We start from the raw sequence: 21,126 nt of genomic DNA, 5'->3' as shown, positions 1-21,126 counted from the left end.
AGAGATATGCTAACCACATGGTTTATTAGCCACACTGAACACCAGCTCAGAGATATGCTAACCACATGGTTTATTAGCCACACTGAACACCAGCTTTTGTTTGTTTTTGTTTTTCAAGACAGGGTTTCTCTGTGTAGCCCTGGCATTTTTGAACTTACTAGACCAGGCTGGCCTTGTACTCAAGACATCTACCTGCCTCTGCCTTCTGAGTGCTGGGATTAAAGGTGTGTGTCAACACAGCTGGCTGGGGGGTTTTATTCTTGTTTTAGTATCAAACAAAGCCTAACAAAGTTCAAAGACCATCAGGGTTTGAGCTGTGTGATTTAGATTTACTTTACATCAACTGTAGATTGATGGACCACAACAGGAGTGACAAATCCAAATACAGACACAAACCTGGACGAGAAGGGGATTGCCAAATCTCAGAGCACTCTCCAAATTCTTCCGGAAGGCATCATCTAAGAAGCTGGTCCTTGTGATCTTCCGGTCCTTATACTCATTCATGATGAATTCTGTAGCCTGTCCCGAGGGGTCAATGATCAGTGGGTACCTGAGGGTGAGGTGACAGGAGAGCAGGTGAGGAGTCCACCAGGAAAGGCAGAGGCTCCTGTTCACACATAGATGTGACTTACAGAAAGTCACTTCTCTGAAGCATTCCCTGGTGAGCAGAACTGAACAAAGATGTAAAAGCAAACACTGCCCTCTTAGCACAGCCTCTGCCATCTCCTCCATCCAGGTGTGGTGGATACAGCTCAACAGGACGGCCATGCACACGGTCCCTAGCCGTACCCCCGGCCTGGAAGCACATACCTGTTGAAGCGCTTTAGCATGATGGCATTTTCTGTGCACAGGTCATCAGCAGGCAGAGAGCTGGCTTGCCAGCGGAGGCGCTCGTCAGCATTGGAGAGATACTCTGTCCTTGCGATGTCTGTGCGGAACTGAAAGGGGGGCTGGTTATTTCCCCTGTGACTTGGCATCACTGACGGTCCAGTTAGGACTTGGTCAGTGCCCAGTGCTGGCTGGACTGCCGGTTACCTGGATGTTGGCTTGCTGTAAGTGATGAGACCAGGTGGTGAACAAGTTCTGGCGCATCTGCTGGTCAAAGTACCCTGCATAAGCAATGAAGGCAGCGGACAGGAGGCAGTCACCAGCAATGGTGGACATCTGGTTTTTGAAAGTTTCACTGGTCTTTTCCCAACGTTCCCTTTCAGCAGATAAACTCTTTAGAAGCGCAGTGCTCCGGTTTACCTAAAGGGGGCGGAGAGGGGGACGCAAATGAAAAGACATATTTAGGAATACCCTGAATACTACAGAGGAACTCAGCCATGGGGCCAATGAGATAGTTCAGTGAGTAACAGCTCTTGCTGCCATGATGATCAGAGTTCCATCCCTGCAACCTACAGAGTGGAAGGAAAGAACCAACTAAACAGAAGTGTCCTCTGGCTTCCACATGTGTGCTATGGCCCCTGAATTAATGAGGAAAAAATATCTATATTGTGTGCAGGGTCCAGGAGAACTATAAGCAGATTCCGGCTGGGTTACAGACATTAACAGCACGTGGGCAGGGGTCTCATCAGAGCACACGCCAAGGCAGAGCTTTAACCTTCAGCTCTGACACATCTACACCTGGGATTTGCCTGAGGTGAGAAACAGCTGGGTATGGCCAAGGGGAAGACACACTGGTAGCCTATGTAAAGGACTCAAGGAAGAAGTGAGTTAAAGTCATTGTTCTTAGTGCAAACTCAGGATCCCAACACACACGAGCCGGTTCACTGTATGACTCAACACTTGTTAATCTAGGCTTCCACCAGGGAGGCCATAAGGACCTTCTATGTAACTGAGACTTCAGAGAACCTTGGGCAGCAAGGCAAGGCTTACTTTGGCTTCAACAGCCGCCAGGTCTGCCTTGATGGCCTGGGCCTCTGAGATGAGGACTGCGTACTCCTCCTTGTAGCGGGCGATGCTGGCCTCCAGATCCCGGATCATCTGCTCCACCTCATTGGCTTTCTGCTGGTTGTCCTTGGCATCATCTTCCAGTTTCTGCAGCTCATTCCGCAGGGGCTCCACTCTCTTTAACATGTCTGCATAATTTAGCTGGGAAGGGCAAGGCATAGGGTGTGACGAACAATGACATGTAACAAGGAACAGGTGTAATGACATGAATGTGTGAAAAATGGCACAATGAAGCCCATTACTTAGAATAGCTAGTTAAAAATAAAAGCAAGGGATGGTGCTGATGCTTGTAGTCCTGGCACTTGGGCTGCAGTAATCTGGGCTTTAAAGGGAGATTCTCTCAAAAACCAAATGGGGTCTAGAAAATGGCTCAGCAGTTCAGAGTAATCTCCACCCTCACAGCCTGGGCAGTTTGGATGCTCAGCTTACTAAACCTGGATGGAGGTGGGCGGTCCTTGGACTTCCCACAGGTCAGGGAACCCTGATGGCTCTTCAAGCTGATGAGGGAGAGGGACTTGATCGGGGGAGGGGGAGGAAAATGGGAGGCAGTGGCGGGGAGGAGGCAGAAATCCTCAATAAATAAATAAATTAAAAAAAAAATAAATAAATGGAAGGGTAATGGCTCATAACATTTGTAAGCTTTTTAATTTCATGGAATATGAGCAGCATAATCAGGACCTATTAAAGTCAATCAGCTGTGCCAAAAAAAAAAAAAAAAAATTTCCACCCTCACATTAGAGAGGACCTGTGTTTGTTTCCCAGCACTCAGCCCTTTTCTGGATTTCTCATGTACACACATTCACAATACAGACACACACACAATTTAAAAAAAAAATAATGAAATAAACCTTAAGCTGGGTGGTGGTGGCACATGCCTTTAATCCCAGCACTCAGGAAGCAGAGGCAGGCAAATCCCCGTGAGTTTGAGGCCACAGAGCTAGTGGCTTACAAGAGCTAGTTCCAGGACAGGCTCCAAAGCTACAGAGAAACCCTGTCTCAAAACTGCCCCCCCCCAAACAAACAAACAAAAAACCAAAAAACCAAAAAACCAAACCAAACCCTTAAAATTAAACCCTATGGCTAGATGGTTCAGCAGATCAAAGTGCTTGCCAAGTAAGCCCGGAGACCAGAGTTTAATTCTCAGAACCCATGTAGACTCCACAAGATGTCCTCTGATTTCCACACGCCCAGGGGACACACATCCACGGAAGAACTGGCTTTCTGGGCCCTTTCTCAGATCACTAGCCCACTCCACCCTTGGCAGTGCCTTTTCCTTTCCTAATAAGCTAAGTCTATATCTGACCCACACTAATTTAAAAGGCATGACTTTTTCTCCATCTTTTCCTCCTGGAATCCACACTCTTTCCACCTAACCTATACCATGGTTTTCTTTTAAACACAAACAATGAACAAAAACCCAGAAAATGACCACAGGAGCATAACAGTAACGAAAACAAAGAAGTGACAGGAGAATGGCCCCAGTGGCATGGCCGGCTGTGGAAGAACCCACCTGTGCAATTGCCCACTTCACCATGGGGCCGCAAGCCAGGGAAGCCCGGTTGACAATTTCATAGTTGTAACTGGGGTTGGACATGTAGTTTTTCTTCATTTTCTCCCTTATGGCATCACTAGGAGAGGAAATTATTTCTAAGCATGCACAAAATAAAAATAATGCATTTCCCTGAAATACAAATGTAAAGACTTAGCAGCTCTGATGATGCTGGCTGAGGCCTGGTTCTCAAGTAAAGGTGACAGGGATGCTGAGGACAGGCTCTGGCCCCCTCACTACAGCTGGAAGAGCCTTGCTCTGCTGCCGCAGGGCTGAGTGCAGTCGCACGCACAGCTATTTGGAGGATGAAGCTGACTGCTGGCAGCGATGTCAAAAACATCCGTAGAGGAAGATGTTTCTGTGACAGTGTGACCTGTTCCCTCTCATAGATGACATGCCAGGGATGCCCATGCAGACCCTTTAGAAAGCATCACTGCAAATGGCCTCAACCTCTGCAGTAAGGACCTCACCTGATCTCCTCTGCTGAGAAGTTGACGATGGTGGGGATGAAGTTCTCCCTCATGATGATGGAGCGGATCTGTTTCCAGTCTGTGGTGCTCTCCCCCAGCAGCAGACAGATGGACTCCAGGGCCAGCTTCACAGCCGCAGGAGGGTTAGCCATGGACCTCACCTCCACCAGGTGCTGCTTCTTGATGGACTTCACAGCTGACCAGCAGGGGGACGGCGGGGAGACAGAGTCCAGGTGAGACTGCACGGAGCAGCCACCAGGGCTCTGCCCCATTTAGAGCACACTCACCTCACCTACCCTAAACTGCTAACTGTTCCTGGCAAGCACGGTGTCCAATTATTTTAGTTTCAAGAATTACACTGTCAACCAGCTATAATTATTTTTTCTCTCTTTTTTCTTTTGGTCTTTATGAGACAGGGTCTCTCTGTGTAGCCCTGACTGTCCTGGGAAATTCAATCTGTAGACCAGGGTGGCCTCGAACTCACAGAGATCCAATCCACCTGCCTCTGCCTCCTCAGTGCTGGGATTAAAGGCGTGTGCCACAACCACTCCCAGCTATTTTCTCTCTTGTTACTTATTATGTAGGAGAGGAAAACCTTTCAGAGAAAATATGACTTATTTTCCCAGAAGATAACACCTCCACTTTTGCTTTATGAGGCAGATAGCGACCCCAAGCCACAGACAGGCTGAGGCCTGCGCAAGCCTCATAATCTGTTATAATTTTCAGCGGTCTAATGGGCTTGGCCATTGCCTTTATAAACTGAAATGCAGGGTTTTAAACTTAAGTTTTAGTAAATACTTTAATTACTCAGTAGAAAACTTTCTCTTCACATCCATTTCTGCATGGAAACCGAAAGCCTCTGTAGGTGGTGTGACTCTGTGAGGTGTGAAATCAAAGTGCTAATAACTAGGCCACCAGACACAGCCAAACTCTAGTGATCAAGACAGAGCACAGCTAAGGGCACTCTTTACTGGGTGACCACAGACCAATGTGGGAGCTATTGCTACAGCACTTCATGGCCTTTCAGGGACAGAGGAAGAGAGACTAGTGACCCCCCTGCCTATGTCTTCTGAGCGCTGGGATTAAAGTTGTGCCCCTATACCACTGAGTGTGAGTGTTCTGCCTGCAGGTATGTATGTGCACCATATGTGTGCAGTGTCTGAGGAAGCCAGAGGAGGATGCTGGAACCATTGCAACTGGAATTACAGGAAGTAGTGAGGGGCATGTGGGTACTAGGGACTGAACCTGAGTTCTTTGTAAGAGCAGCAAGAACTCTTACTGCTCAGCCGTCTCTCCAGTCCCTATTTTTTACTTTTTTAGATCCTCCTGCCTTAGCCTCACTACTGCTTGTGATTACAGGCTTGTGCTCCAGGCTCAGCAAGACACAGAGTACTTTTGCTAAGTTTTCGCTTACAAGAAGGGCTTGGCTACAGTAAATCAGACTGGTGTTATACGAGCTCTGCTCTAAGGGGTGGAAACAGGCAGAGCACTTAGCAAAGGCTTCAGATGGCTGATTACAATGCTTCTAGAAACATCCACCACTGGGCCTCATAGGAAGCCACACAGCGTCCCAGTGAAGCCGAAGTCCAGGCTCTGATAGCATTTACATACCATTCTGGGCCTCAATGACAGCAGGCTCCACTTTATCAAGATCCTCTTTGACACTACTCTGCTTGTCTGCAATTACTTCTTGCTGTTTGTGTAGCTGCTCCTGGATTTCTTGGCTCATGACCTGGAAGGCAAGGACGGCTAAAGCGCTGGGGGACTTGCTAAGTGAGCCTTAAACAGCTCACTTCCTGCCAACACACCCAGCTAACCCACTCAACTTAGAGCCCTTTTCAAACCAACCCTCCTACTGTATGTGCCAGTCCAGCAGGTAAGTTCCCTGGAGTAAAGGGATGCACCTTTTTCTTTTCAGCCTCTTGTTGGTCCTTCACCATTTTCTTCAGCTTGTCATTGGCTGCTGCATTCTTTACTTCCAGCTCTTGGCTCTTGATCCTCAGGTCACGGCGCAGTTCTTCCACCTAAGGAACAAACCATATTCAAGACAGAGACAAAGAGCAAGTCCTCTGGGGTTCCCCAGGGGCTGCTGCTTCTGCTCTACCTGGTCAACAGTTTCTTTGATTTTTCGGAGCCCAACATTCAGGTGCATCTGCTGCTCCTCCAACTCGCTGCGCTTCTCATGGAAAAGGTTGGCATAGTGATTGATGAAGTCTAAGTAGTGCCGAGGTGTGATGGCCATCGTTCTGCCTCCTCGCTTTGCCAGGCGTGCATTGGCCTTTTAGAAGACAAAGTTCAGTTCCTCACTCCTCAGCCTCAACTACATCCTGTCAGACTGCAGTGTGACATGGGGGAATGGGCCTGGCGCTCACAAGTCTGAACACTCAAGCCAGCCTCAGCTCTCAAATCCTCACATATGCCATGGTCTGTGCGTGAGGGTCAAAGGACAACTTTCAGGAGTCAGTCCTCTCCTTCCACCTTTTGGGGGTTCTTGTGATCAAACTCAGGTCACCAGGCTTCCACAGCAAGCACCTTTACCCACTGTGCATCTCACTGGTCCTCATCTGACCCGCTAAGGAGACATGAGTGCCTCTTGTTCTAGATGGACAAAGCCTGGGTGGAAAAGGTGGTAAGAAGGAAGGAAAAGACTACTGGCAAGAAGAGATGTCAACCCGTGAGTGTGAGGCCAGCCTGGTCTACAATGTGAGTTCCAAGACAGCTAGGACTACACAAAGGAAACCCTGTCTTGAGAAACAAAACAGGAACAAAAAGCATGACGTCATGAAGAGTTGAGGAAAAGCATCTGCTTTTTACAACAGTACGGGCCAGCTGTGAAGCTCCCAGAAGTCTAACTTTAGATCCATTTAGTTCTGCTTCTGCATGTTGTGCTCAAAAGTACACACACCTGGTGAAGAGTCTGATGAACGAACACACAGCTGTTCACGATGGCTTCCCGGTGTGTCGGTGGCTGCGGCAGTTTGTCGTACACAACCGGCATGTAGTCAGGGACTATGTAGTTTGGCTTCTCCAGGTCCATTTTACTGGTGAACTCTTTGCCAACTTGATACAGTGCCTCAGTGGACCAGTCACCAAACCAATTCAGCACACACCTGAAAGAGAAGCTCGTATCTCGAACAGCTCCCCAGAGTGGGTCTGCCACAGATGGAAGCCCAGTTCCAAGACCTGGAGCCAGCAGAGGTCAGCATTACCTGTTGAAAAGGGCTGGTGAAGTGGCTGCCCGGTCCTTGAGTCCCTCTGAGGACGGGTTCATGGTGAACACCACGTGCAGGTTGCGTATCACCTGGCTGGTGAACCACTTGTAGAGCTCCTCGTGCGAGTCCAGCATCAGGCCTTCCTTCTGGGCCCCCTCTTTGCACTGAGTCATCAGTGTGGCATATTCATCCCCTTCAAAGAGCCCAGGAACCTGGGGGACAGAACAGCCTCACTGTGGCCTAATTACCTTGTAAGGAGATACTATGAAACACACTACAACACATGGCTCCCTACCTCTCCATTGGCCAGAAGGGTATTCATTCGCTCCAGGAATCCAGAATCTAAGACATTGGATTCATCCATTATGAATGCTATCTTTTCATTTTTACAGCCAGAACGTCTCAGAACCGTCCTAAGATCTTCATCAAAGTCCTCCCCTGTGTACTTCCTATGGACCTGCAGAAGCAGCCAAAAGTCAGGGCTTTTCTCATACAACAGCGACATGCAGAATCAAGACTCTGGAACTTAAGAGGCTACCCAACAGACCCACCTTGATCTGGTACACGCTCAAGCCATTCATCCAGGCAACAAAACGAGACAGGGTGGTTTTTCCAGCTCCACTAACACCAATCAGAAGCAAATGACCTTGAGGCTGTCGGAATATTCTGGAACATCATCAGAGGAGATAAATTTCCAGGCTTATACGACTCACTTCCCATTTGATACTCATACCCATGACTTTTCTAGGATGGTGTTTAAAACATTTTCATCATGCCTTGAACTTGTATGTTAAAGCATTTGGTGAGCAGCTGCTAAGTGCTGTGTCTAGTAGACATGCAAAGACCCGGAAGACACAGCCCTGTCCTCTAGATCCCAATGACATGAGGGAATGAACCCAGCTCTAGCTGGAGGTTGAAGGACCCAAAAGGCCTACATAGTTATTGGAGGAAGAAAGGTTCTTCTTGGAGTGAAAGCTTGGGCCAGTTAGGCTGGGATGAGGGATAAGGGGAAGGGGCTCAGCAGCAAGGCTGAGGTGAGGAGTGGGGAAAGACAACACAAGGCCTAGGGTGAATCTGCACACAGCCAAGGAGAGGGCTGTGGCAGTAGGAGGTGAAGCCTACCTGTCAATCCTGAGTACATGGTCAAGTACTTCATTGAACAAGACCAAGGGAACATCAAGTTCTTCTTCATAGAAGACCTTCAGCCTAGCCTTGACATAATCTCTTAGCTCTTCTTGATCTACTGGGATGTAATCCTATTTGGGAAACAAAAAAGCAGCACGCACATTAATCAGATCATGAGTTGTTAGACACACAGTTCTATGATACCCAAGAACAGACTAAAAAAAAAAAAGTACAGCGAGAAGACAGTACTCAGGTACTACAGAGCATTCACATGCGCAGGTCCCTCTGTAGCCGACTATAGAGGGCACACAGCACAAGCGTTGGCTCATCCAGACTCAGACTCAGTGTACTCCACCAAGCTCAGAGGTGGCTGATGGCACTCCTGGAGGAAGCTGACAAGCCAATTCTAAGGTGAGTTTGGAAGAGGAAAAGAGTTGAGAATGGTCAAGACATTCATGAAAAGGAAGCAGGCACAAGGGCCTGTACTACTACAATCAGGACAGAAAGCAGAGAACAGATCAACAGAGGTTAGCAGAGCTGGAGGACACAGCCACACACACAGGGAAGCCTAGCAAGACAGGTCGAGTGCACAGAAGGGAGACACGCAGACAACACAGCTCACAACCCACCCAACACTAACTGTAGGTGGTTAAACTGGTAATAATGCCGCTCCTCAGAAGACCCCATAAACAGTAAAAAGAAAAACCTTCCTGCAAATGAGAGATGGGCCACAGTTTAGAATCCAGAGAGTTCTAGTAACACTGAGCAACCTACTCTGCTGTCTCTAGCAACAGTTAGCCTCCCGACAGGCAGGAGCCCCTTGGTATGCGGAGCTATTTTATTCCATTATGCTTTGTTTGGGGCAAGGGAATTCATCATGTTGTTTTGGGCTCAAGAGATCCAATGGCCTTTGCCTCCAAAGTAGCCAGACCACATATGTGTGCTCAGAACATCGATTTCTGGGTAGGACTAGGCTTGGAACCCAGGGTCTTATGCATTAGGCAAGTGCTTTACCACTGAGCCCAGCCCAGCTTATGACGCTCTCCAAACCCAATGCACAGTTGCCTGTCAGATCTCCACACTGGGAGATAAACCCTCTGTCCCTTCCTTTGCTTTTAGAGAATGGCCTCCCCACAGAAGTTTTGACTTACCCTCATACAGCAGTGATCTCTGTATGAAATATGCATCAAGACTAAACAGAAAGCGTCCTCCTCTTTTCACAGGAAAAGGACAACTCACGCCTGTCTGTAGATGTCACTGTCATTTACCATTTGGCACTAAGAAGCTTTCATACGAATTGCTGACAACTGCTCTTTTTTTACTGTGTGTGGGGTGAAGGCCATGAAGCTCAGAGGACTTCTGCAGTTGCTAGAGACCACTGCTCCTGCCATGGATCATCACACATGAAAGAAGACACTGAGAGGCCAGGGCAGCTACATCTCCAGGGGCTTTCTGTCTAAATGCAAAGCCAAAAATGCCTCCCTCGTGCTGCCGAGTGGTGGTGGCACACACCTTTAATCCCAACACTCAGTAGGCAGATCTCTTAGTTTGAGGCCAGCCTGGTCTGCAGTGAGTTCCAATACAGCCAGGCCACAGTGAAACCTTGTCTTGAAAAACAAACAAACACAATGCTTAGTGCCTCTGCTGAAACCAAAGTCCTCGATTTTTCCTTTTTGAGTAGTACTAGGGATTGACCATGGTCCCAGACGTATGCAAGGTGACAGATCATTTGACTTACTGAGCTACAGATCAGAGGTTAACTCTAAGCATGGGGACAGAAGACTAGGAGGAGCTTCTACGGCTGCGGTTTGTTACCTTGGACAGCCAGTTGCTGTACAGGATAGGCCGGTTCATGGCTTTCTCTTTGTCTATGTTAGGGAAGTGCTTCAGAGCAACCATGTCGATGTTCTCATCAGTCCAGCGCCGCTCTTCGTCCTCCACAAGCCTGTTTTAAGGAGAGCAGCCACGTGTCAGGGCTGAGAGCCTCCATCTCTCAGTTTCATTGGAATGGCTTAAGCAATCTGATATTTTGATGCTAAATAGACCTGGCACCATGACACTGTACAAGACTTATTTAAGAAATGAAATGATAAATTTGGCTTCTTTCTTTTTCCAACCTCCACTATGTTGTTCAGGCTAGTCATAAATCCCCAGATTCAAGTGATTCCCACATCTCAACCTCCTGTATGGCGAGATGTCAGGTATACACTAATGAGTCCAGCTCAAATCTGTTCTTTTTTTTAAAATTTTTTAAAAAATATTTATTTATTTATTATGTATACAATATTCTGTCTGTATGCCTGAAGGCCAGAAGAGGGCGCCAGACCTCCTTACAGATGGTTGTGAGCCACCATTTGGTTGCTGGGAATTGAACTCAGAACCTTTGGAAGAGCAGGCAATGCTCTTAACCACTAAGCCATCTCTCCAGCCCTCAAATCTGTTCTTATACCTGCTAACAACAGTGTTCTACCTACATAGAGCCTGCAGAGTGTTACTGTAACATCAACAGAGCAGACAAGAGACACTGTGTGGGGGTGCGTGCGTGAATATGCACTGTGAGGTAGCCTTACTCTAGAACCAGTTTTACCTTGAATAAGAAATCTTGCCTCAGTTTCCCAAGTGTTAGAAATTTATAGGTATATATAATCATGCTAGGTTTCCAAAGCAGACTTATATGTACAACTATTTCTTCTTTTATTTTTCAAGACAGGGTTTCTTTGTGTAGACCTGACTCTCCTGGAACTTGTTCTATAGACCAGGTTGGCCTTAAACTCGGAGATCCACATGCTTCTGCTTCCCGAGTGCTGAGATTAAAGATTAAAGCTGACCACCAGTCAGCTGCACAATTACTTGTTCTGAGTCTAAACAGAAATTTCTCTGTGATTTTCTGTAATAATTATAATTTTGTGTCAGCAACAGTGAAGACGGTTCACATAACAACAAAGGCCTTTTCTAAAGCAGCAGCCTACAAAGGGCAGACTTCACCATGTGTCCCTCCCTTTGCCTATAATTGATGGCTTTTTTATAAAACCAAAAGTCCAACCCCTCCCTCTCCTAACAAAACAAAAAAGCGAGGTTAAGGTCAACACCCTTCCCCCAAAAAACTCAAGGTCCTATATAGTCAGGCTGGTTTGAAACTCTTGTGTGCTGGGATGACAGGCCTGTGTTGGCATGCCTGGCTCACCTTCATCTTCTGAGCCTATTCTCGTATCCCTTACAGCATCTTCCTGAAATGTAACTTGGCAGAAACCAAGAAGCAAGAGGACACTGGCCAGAAAGCCAGCCCTCTGCAAGAAGACAGCACCGGAAGACGCTTGTATAACAAGACAAGGAAAGCTGCAAGTAAGTTGAGTGTGGTGGGCACGCCTGTAATCCCAACACTCAGAAGGCAGAGGCAGGCAGATCTCTGTAAATTCAAGGCCAGCATATGATCTACTTATCAAGTCTCAGTACAGCCAAGGCTACACACTGAGACCCTGTCTCACAACAAACAGAAAAAAGTGCTGCTGCTTAGAAAGCTAGAGTTAATCTCATGAACATAGAAATAATTCCAAAACACAACTAAAAGATCCTTATACTAGCCAGGCAATGGTGGTGCACGCCTGTAATCCCAGCACTTGGGAGGCAGAGGCAGGAGGATCTCTTTGAGTTCAAGGCCAGACTGGTCTACAAGAGCTAGTTCCAGGACAGGCTCCAAAGCTACAGAGAAAGCCTGTCTCAAAAAACCAAAAACCAACAAAACAAAAACAACAAATAACAAAAATACCCTCCCCCCCAAAATCCTTACATGAGATTAAAAACATGAAAAAGGGCTGGAGAGATGGTTCAGAGGTTAAGAGCACTTGTTGCTCTTCTAGAGGTCCTGAGTTCAATTCCCAGCAACCACATGACAGTTTACAACCATCTGTAATGAGATCTGGTGCCCGAAAAAACAGACAGGTCAGGACAAAGAGGAAAATAACTTATAAAATGAAAGCTATACTGAACTATAAAGATGATATTAAAAAAAAAGTGTACATAACAAAAATATCAGTGGTTTCCAAGACTCCCTGGAAGGCAAAAGAAAAATTATTTTGCTTGTGCGACTAAAGCTAGAGGGCCTTCTACAATCCACAGCACTCGGGCCCGTTCTGCCAGTTTCTCCACTTACAGTATAACAGTCACAGAGAAAATGGGCCGAGAGTGGGAAAGACAGGAGTTGTGCACTGGGAACTGTTGGAAGACAGTTTACCCTGCCAGTAAGTCCATGCTTTGTAAAGTCCCATCAGCACCCATGGGCACATGTATGGGATGTCCACTGAAATGCCTTGCCTAGTCACACAGCAGCAGACAATACTGAGGAACCCCATGGAAACTGGAGATGGCCGTGAGCCACATCAAAATGCGGTAGGCGGCCTCTACTGCTGCCCACCTGGCTCGTGCATGGGTGGGCCAGCCTTGCAGAGGATCCCAGAATACAAAGAGGGAAGAATGTAATCAGAGAACCCTTGGCTTCCCTTACCTGTCTTGGAAGAGACGCAAGGCTTCATGGGCCCAAATGCGAATGAGGCCTTCAACAGGCAATGTCTCCAGGGGCCTCAGTGCTTCAAAGATCCCTCTTACCCACCTAGTCATCTCACGGGGGGAATAGATGTAGTGTGGCTGAGTATCCTGAGTGAATCTCTCCTGCAGGAGGGAAAAACGGAGCTGAGGTCAATGTCTGATGGTGTGAAAGAGGTTAAAAGGTGAAGTGCTATAGAACATTTCTGTACTAAAGAGAATCTAGACCTAAAGGATTCAAGAATGAACTAGCAAGCAATGTTAATATTGAAACAGCTAGGCTGGGTGTAGTTAGTATAGAACACTCATCCATGATGTTACAGTCTCTGGGTTCCATCCCCAAGGCTGATAAAAATGAATAAATTCCCATACAGATCAGAGGACAAAGAGAGCCCTTCACTCCACAGACTCTTAACAAAGCAGGGTCCTACAACCTTCAATCAGACCCACACTTCTCACTCTGGATTGAACAGGCACTAAGATCAGCTGAGGAGCACAGCTGGGGTTCAGTGTTACTCTTTGCTCCACACGGAGGCCCTGGTAAGCCTGGGGTCCCTAAGATCCTATCTTTAAGGATTGAAAACGTAGCTGAGCACACCTTTAACCCCAGCACTCGGAAGGCAGAGGCAGGCTGATCTCTGTGAGTTTGAGGCCGGGGCTGTAGAGTAAGACCCTGTCTCAAATAACAAAGCAAACAACGGACAAAAGAAAAGTCCACAGAAACAAAAACAGGTTAGAGATGGCTCAGTGGTTAATATGGGCTGCTCTTCCAGAGGAACGTGGGTTAAATCCCCAACACCCACATGGTGGCTAACAACTGTTTTTAACTCCAGTTCCAGGGGATTTGACAGTCTTCAGGCCTTCTGAGCACTGTACACACTTGGTACATAGACAAACATGCAGACAAAATGCCCATATACAATATAAAAAACCTAAAAGGCATAGATAAAAAGTCCTTGCAGGATAGAGCACTGAAGAGCCAAAGGACTATAGACATGTTGGTGTAGACAGCCCGACACCTATTAAAGGACCACGCACGTCAAAAACCCGAGCAATACTTCTCAGCAGGGTAAAGTTTACTTGTAGTTTTGGAGGCAAAGTCTCATGTGATGCAGGCTCCCCTTGACCTTGCTACATGAGCAGTAGGACGACTGAGTTACCTCCCAGCCCAAAGTAGATTTTAATTTGAACTTTTCATTTTTACAACTCCAATCATAACATGTAGACTTATTTATTTTGATGGCTTTTGTTTTGGTTTTATTCTGAGACAGGGTCTCACTATGTAGCTCTGGTTATCTTGGAACTCACTATGTAGACCAGGCTGGCCTCAAATGCATGAAGCATAGAGATCCACCAGTCTCTGCCTCTCAAGTGCTAGAATTCAAGGTGCATGCGTCACCATGCCTGGCTCTAACATGTAGTTTTAAAAATAAGAACAAGTGCATTTTACATCCATTAATGTGTGTGAGTGTGTGTGTGTGTGTACACACACTGGAGTGGAGCTCTATCAGAGGACAGCTTGACGGAGTTGGTTCTCTCTTTCCCCTCGTGGGTTTCTGGGGTCATCAGGCCTGGTGACCTGAACATTTACCATGTGAACCATTTCACCAGCACCCCTAACATGTGGTTTTTAAATGTTCAAAGAATATCAAATGATGGGGCTTGAATCCTCCTGCCTCAACCTCCTGAGCAACTGAGATTACAAGCCTGTGCCACCAGACCTAGGTGGATCCCAGTCTTTCAACAGGTTTCTTTGCTGTCGAGGAAAAGAATTGAGTGGCGGCATCATGTACCTGTGACATGGTATAGAACTCCACCATGGCAGCAGTGAGAGGTTCTGCATAGGTGCGGAGCGAGGGAATGAGCCTCAGCATGGCTCGGTTGAAGGTGCCATAGATCTGCGTCAGGGAGGCCGGTCCTGGGTAATCCACATATACAACAGGCACGTGGCGCAAGAACCTGCACCGGGACAGCACAGCTTAGCACCTTACCAGGCTCAGCCAGTCACTCCTACTCCACTCAACAGGACCAATGTCAAAGCTGACCTAGGCCACATACACTGCTGGGGCTGGTGTCTGACATACCATGGAAAGTACACAAAACTTGGAATAACCAAGCAAAGAATTCAAGCTTAATCCAGCCTCACTTTGGCCTTGCAGATGGCTTTGAACAAATCATTATTTCCATAAAGTCAATGTTCCCTCTTTCCCTTTCTTTCTGAGCTATTTTTTTTTTTTTCTGCTTTAACATCTTGAGATGGTTTTACTCTGAGCTCAGATGGCCTTAGACTCTTGTTCCTTCTGCCTCATCCTGTATACAGGCACAAGCCATCTTGCCCAGCTACTGATGCTTTTATTTTTAACATGTCTTCCTAGTTATAGTACAGGGCAATTAACCTAAGAGAAATCATTTGATAAGCAATGTTTTAAAATATTTTTTATATATTGTTTAATCAACTAGTGTGTGGGGCACACCACAGTGTACCTGTGGAGGTCAGAGGACAACTTGCACTTTGGTTCTCTTTCCACCATCTGAGTCCTAGGGAGTGAACTTGGGTTGTCAGGCTTAGGACCCTCCTTTACCTGCCGAGGCATCTGGCCAGCCCATTGTTCTGTATTTTTGTTACCTTCCTAATTCAAATCAGATCGCTGCTATGCTACATTCACGGCAGTTCTGGGCCTCACGAGACGTGTGTGTGTGTGTGTGTGTGTGTGTGTGTGTGTGTGTGTGTGTGTGTGTGTGTGTAACAATGGCCTAAAGTCCATGAGCTGCTTACCTGTGTGAGAGGGGCTTTCTCCCAGGGTCAGTAGGTGGATTGCAAGCTCCAACAAATTGGATTCTCTCTAGCTTAACCCACGTTTGGTCTGAGGTACGATAGAAGCCTCCATGCTCCACCATCTGAAGGAGAAGGGCGTGTAACAATTAGGAGCAAGATGTGAATGACAAACACAGTGCAGAGAAGGGGCCACTGGCGTGCACACACCTGTCTGATGAAAGAGATGACCCTCTGTGTGCCATATTTATCCATATCTGGTAAGTTGATCTCATCACAGAACAAGACCAGCCACTTCCCAAGCTGAACAGGAGCCAGGACGACGCCGTTGGGTGTGCGCCTGTACTCACAGTAGTGGTCAAAGGTCTTCAGAAGCAGCTCTGGGGTGGTGGCACTGGAGAAGTTAAGGCCCACGACCTTTGCATAGGTAGACACAAAATAAGCTTCTAACTCCATGCCCACATTGCACCCCAAAAGCTTTTGTTTGTACCATCTCCTGATCTTACCTCCATGTCAGGCAAGGCCCTGAGGGCGCTGAAGAGTGTCATGGTCTTGCCAGACCCAGGAGGACCACATAAAACCAAGGGCTTGTGTTCAGCCAGCCAAGTGTATAAGAGAGCTTCATGACGGACAGTATCTAGAGTTGGCACAACAACATCTGGGGCTGCCACCTTGTGTGTCTCCACTTCAATTTGAGGCACCTTGGCCTGCCACGGCGACCATTCTCCACTGATGGATACCTACACACAGATGGGAATGAGTTACTCTGTGGCTATTGTGCCTCCTTGCTTCCAGGACTAACATATTTTAACACAGCTGATGTCTTTCACTATAAGGGCAGGACAAACTAACCCACATTCCTTGCTTAGTTTGCAAAACCAAAGACACTAAAAGATAAAGTCAAATTCAAGACAGGCTGCTCCAGGACAAATAACACTCACAAATTAGAACCAGGAGGTAAAGGCTGTAACAAGTTCTGCTTACTTCATAATCGATGATTGGTATGTTGGGTGCAGTGGGCAGCGGCACGGTGGTGATCCGTCTGATGTACTCGCCCAGCTCTGCTCTCATTTTCAGCCGGCTGTCTCCAGAAAGGGACCAGAGGATGGCATAGACCAGATAGCGCTATTGAAAAATTAAGTTTAATTTTTATGAAATTTGAACAAAATCAAAGACAGTGATGGTAGAGTTGGCTTTGAAGCCTCCTTGGACAGTGGACAACCTATGTTTTTCTCTCTTAGCCCCTGCTTCCCTGTAAATGCTTGACCTTCACCCAAGAAACAGCACACTCAAGTGACAATGTTTTGGAGACTCCTAGCTGCCAGGACACCCCCTGACCTGAATGTAGCGTTCCAGCTGTTCAATCTGCATGGGGAAATCAGGATGGTTGGCGTTATACTGTCCCACGTTGCGGCAGGCCTGGTGCAGCATGGAGAAGAGCGAGCCCAGGCAGCGCAGGCGTGTCAGGTCCATGATGTGTTCCAGCTTGAAGGCATGCTCCAGGGCCTTGGTGACCAAGCCATTGGACGTGAAGTATGGCTGCATAATTGTTGCTGCATCTCTCTGAATCTAAAAGAAAGAACAAAAATGTACAACAACCATTTCAAAATGCTGGAGGAAGTCAGCATCTGGAAGGCTCATGCAGGAAGATTGTGAATTTCAGGCTAGCATGAACTACACAATCTTTAAAAAAAATTGTTGCAGAGGTTTCATCTATCCTAAGTCTGTGGGAGGGTCATGTGACCTTGAAATAAATAATTTCGAGTAATGCTACAACAGCCAATCCTCAATTCTTATTTTTTTCATCCTAATGCTTCTTCAGGGACATTACCATTCACCCACTAACATGGATAACGGCAGTCATCGATGGACTACAAAGAAAAATAATGTATATGAAAGAGCACTTTACAGTTTTTTCTTTTTGTTTGTTTTTCAAGACAGGGTTTCTCTGCGTACCCTTGACTGTCCTTGAACTCAGAGATCCACCTGCCTCTGACTCTCAAGTGCTGGGATTAAAGGCATGTGCCACTACTACCTGTTTTTTCTCATTTTTGAAATTATCTTGTGGTGTGTGTGTGTGACAGTGAGTGAGAGAATGAGAGAGAATGTGTGTGTGTTGTGTGGATGTTTGTGTATGAGTGCCACAGTATATAGCAGAGGAAAACTTGTGGGAGTTGGCTCTCTCCCTTCAGCACGTAGGATCCAGAGATGAAACTCCGATCAGTGGGGATGGAGGCAAGTGTCCTTACCACTGAGTCATTTCGCTTTCTCCTTTTAAGTTCTCACTTTCGCCCAGTGAGTTTCCTCAAAAGCTGTTGCAACACAAACCTGGCTCCTTAAAACTCTATTGAGTGTTGGATTTCTCACTCCCACCCTCACGGACCCAGACCTGTGGGCCCCTAAGAGAACAGGCAGTCTGCATACCTGTAGCATTGGAGAAGCAGCCTCTTCACCCTCGTCTTCCTTGCCTTTCCGCCTACGCTGTGCCTCGTCTTCCCCTTCATCCAGGGGGATGCTGCGCAGCCTGGCCAGGAAGTTATTGAAGATCATGTCTGTGCTCAGTACATCCTCACTGAACCACACCATGCCGCAGCGAGACACTGTGGCCAGGGTTGCATATTTCAAGTCCTGCACTTCAAACATTATTCGCACCTTGGAGGAAGAATTAGACAAATTTAATGATACAAATTTGGCAGAAACTTGAATATTAAAAATCCTCTACCTATACGCACACTTAAAAGGGAATTCCAAACTTTTTGCACTTAAAAAAAAACTACAGGGCTGGAGAAATGGCTCAGTGGTTAAGAGCATTGCCTGCTCTTCCAAAGGTCCTGAGTTCAATTCCCAGCAACCACATGATGGCTCACAACCATCTGGAATGAGGTCTGGTGCCCTCTTCTGGCCTACAGACATACACACAGACAGAATATTGTATACATAGTAAATAAATAAATATTAAAAAAAAAAAACTACAATTCTTATGGCTACAATACTCATAACCTTACTCCTTAAGAATTTGGGTAAGAAGCTCCACCTGGTGTGAAATTCCTGGTGGCATGGGGGCCCCAGCTGCCTCACAAGGTGCTATCATGGCAAGCCTTGGTGAGCAGGTATCTCCTATAGACGTCGCTCCCACGTTCTACACATCCAAACTCACCCACCTCAAGTACAGGCCCATTGTATCTGCACTTGCACCCAGTGTTTGGTGTCCTGCCCAGATTGCTCACTGGTAAACTGGTAACCCCAGAGTCAGCTCCCTCACAAGATCAAGCTATCTGATCAGTGTCAGAACCTGCTGGACAGTTGGTCACCAAAAGGTCCTGATGAGATTTATCAAGTCATGTGAGAAGCACACCCTTTAAGACTAAACCAGAATCTCTGGCTCGTCTCTGAGCCATAAGCTTCAACCTGGACACAAACACCAGCACCTCTCTCTCACAGTGCTTCCCATAGTCCCCCTCCCAGCCACTCCTGTGGGCCTCACAGCGGTCACAGCCAGCCACTTGGCACCTCATCTGCAGGGAAAACTCTAAGACTCCCCATGACGCTTTCAACTGTGGGCAGCACTGAGCTCTGTATAGACCCATCTCCTACACATGGGGACAAATATCAACTAACAAACCAGCACGAGAACAGATTAACAACAGTAAGCAGTAAAGAGAAAAATCCTAGGAACAGACTATAAAAGCCTGGTCTGTAGCGAGTTCCAGGACAGCCAGGGCTACACAGAGAAACCCTGTCTTAAAAAAAAACAAACAAACAAAAAGTTACCTAAAACTTCTAAGCTGTGTATCTCTGGAACTATCCACTTTTGATGACAGGGGGTAACGGAGTCTTGGAAAGAGAAACACTGACTAGAGGGTGGGGCTATGACCTAAGGAACGTCTCCCCAGAGCCATGCTTGTGGTAAGTAAACTCCGCTGGACAGACTGGTGGCTACTCACATTGGGGGGCAGGCTGAGGCGCTCCCCGTTAGGCAGTGTCAAGAGCTTGTTGTCATCTAGCACCGAGTTCAGGTTCTCCACCCACTCGGGGTCCACGTCGCCGTCAAAGACAATCCACTGGCGCTTCTGCAGCTCACCTCTCACATTGTCTATGATCCTGGTTTGAAAAAGAATTAAACGGCTTATTCAAACCAGGATACCTAGATTTAAAATGTTCACCCACCCCAATAGATTCTGTTATTTTTATGGACTTTATGAAGAAGTTAATCAACACAGTACATACAAGCGCTTGGGTCCTATAGTCTAGTCCCTGAAATAGAAACTTCAACCATAGTAAACATACTTTCTCAGCACGTGAGTGAAGAGTCCATCTGTCCACTCTCTGGTGTTGGGGTCCAACGTTCCGTAGAGGTGATCTTTGCTGATGGCTTTGGGGTCAATTATGTGGGCCACACCCTCTACACCCTCAAGCCTCTCCAGAGCCTTCAGTAGCACACGCCAAGCCATGCTCTTCCCACTTCCTGAAGGCCCAACCATCATTAGGCCATGGTTAATCTGGGTGATCTGATAGAGCTGGAGAACCTGCAGAGCCAGAGATAGCACTGAAACCATCAGGGCAAGAGAGACAGGCTCTGTAGCCACTTTTGGTGACAGTGAGCAAGAAACACGTCCCCTGGATTCCTAAAAGCCTGGAAAATCCAAGAGATTATGGGGAGCACATGTCAAAGACATTTCTAAACAAAGCAGGAAGTCTGGGCCAAGCTTTCTCAGTATGGACACATCCAAAGACCACGGACAAGAAGAGATCAGATAACCCGTGGCACTAGGAAATCCTTAAGCAAAATTTTTAAGGGCATAAACCATTCTCCAACACAATCATACTTTTAGAGTTAGCTACATGTGAGAGACATTTCAAGTTTTGTCATCCGTATGTGTTAGTAAGGAGACAATAAGCTTTGAGCAAATCTAAATCACCAATGCCCTTGCTGGCCTTGATGAACAGGTCTCTTGAGATAACCAGGAGCCCGTGGCCTTGGGAGCAGCAAGTTACACTACCTTTTCAACCCACATTCCTCCAACTTCTTCTCCATCGCCGTATGTCAAGTACATCTCCTGACACACTTTCTTCAGCTCTTCTCGAAGGGCTGTCATCTCCCCACGGTGGTACTGAACTCCAGGGAACACATCTGACAGGAGGCTGAAGAGTAGTGGGATATCTTCTGCCACCAGCTTGGGCACCATGGTCTCGCAGACACTCTGTATCAGAATCTATGGGTGGGGAAGGGGCGCTGTGAGGCAGGAGCAGGGCTGCTACACACAACAATGTAAGCAACACTCACTCATATCCCTTCCATCAAATCACCACGGGAACACCATAGTCTACTCAATTCACCCCAGGCTAGGAGAACCCTATTGAGAACTCGGAGGTCTTGACCTAAGTGTCCTACAGTAAATTTCAGAATGTGTGTGTTTTGAGAAATCAGCAGAGCACTTGTAAACTGGGTGTGGTAGTGGATACCATAATCTCAGCACTTGTAAACTGGGTGTGGTAGTGGATACC

The 21,126-nt window shown here is 47.0% G+C and overlaps 1 protein-coding gene across 1 annotated transcript in view; it reads right to left on the bottom strand.

Annotated features, from left to right (window-relative positions):
• Positions 1 to 21,126, bottom strand: part of Dync1h1 (dynein cytoplasmic 1 heavy chain 1) — a 67,867-nt gene that overhangs the window by 10,471 nt on the left and 36,270 nt on the right. Inside the window, exons 32-57 of the mRNA XM_005343558.3 lie at positions 20,622 to 20,834; positions 19,909 to 20,147; positions 19,566 to 19,722; positions 18,046 to 18,273; positions 16,960 to 17,190; positions 16,606 to 16,746; positions 16,128 to 16,361; positions 15,832 to 16,038; positions 15,625 to 15,746; positions 14,642 to 14,807; positions 12,811 to 12,974; positions 10,125 to 10,254; positions 8,307 to 8,440; positions 7,736 to 7,850; positions 7,480 to 7,641; positions 7,182 to 7,396; positions 6,878 to 7,082; positions 6,077 to 6,250; positions 5,877 to 5,996; positions 5,584 to 5,704; positions 3,973 to 4,168; positions 3,464 to 3,581; positions 1,879 to 2,094; positions 1,036 to 1,248; positions 811 to 938; positions 397 to 550 (exon numbers count right to left, since the gene is read on the bottom strand). Coding sequence (XP_005343615.1) covers positions 397 to 550; positions 811 to 938; positions 1,036 to 1,248; positions 1,879 to 2,094; positions 3,464 to 3,581; positions 3,973 to 4,168; positions 5,584 to 5,704; positions 5,877 to 5,996; positions 6,077 to 6,250; positions 6,878 to 7,082; positions 7,182 to 7,396; positions 7,480 to 7,641; positions 7,736 to 7,850; positions 8,307 to 8,440; positions 10,125 to 10,254; positions 12,811 to 12,974; positions 14,642 to 14,807; positions 15,625 to 15,746; positions 15,832 to 16,038; positions 16,128 to 16,361; positions 16,606 to 16,746; positions 16,960 to 17,190; positions 18,046 to 18,273; positions 19,566 to 19,722; positions 19,909 to 20,147; positions 20,622 to 20,834 — 4,503 coding nt within the window. The remainder of the gene's footprint in view (positions 1 to 396; positions 551 to 810; positions 939 to 1,035; positions 1,249 to 1,878; positions 2,095 to 3,463; positions 3,582 to 3,972; positions 4,169 to 5,583; positions 5,705 to 5,876; positions 5,997 to 6,076; positions 6,251 to 6,877; positions 7,083 to 7,181; positions 7,397 to 7,479; positions 7,642 to 7,735; positions 7,851 to 8,306; positions 8,441 to 10,124; positions 10,255 to 12,810; positions 12,975 to 14,641; positions 14,808 to 15,624; positions 15,747 to 15,831; positions 16,039 to 16,127; positions 16,362 to 16,605; positions 16,747 to 16,959; positions 17,191 to 18,045; positions 18,274 to 19,565; positions 19,723 to 19,908; positions 20,148 to 20,621; positions 20,835 to 21,126) is intronic.

The sequence above is a fragment of the Microtus ochrogaster genome, chromosome 1, assembly GCF_000317375.1.
Source record: "Microtus ochrogaster isolate Prairie Vole_2 chromosome 1, MicOch1.0, whole genome shotgun sequence".
Classification (NCBI taxonomy): Eukaryota; Metazoa; Chordata; class Mammalia; order Rodentia; family Cricetidae; genus Microtus; species Microtus ochrogaster.
The sequence above is the reverse complement of the archived record's forward strand: the minus strand, read 5'-3'. Positions and strand labels throughout refer to the sequence as shown.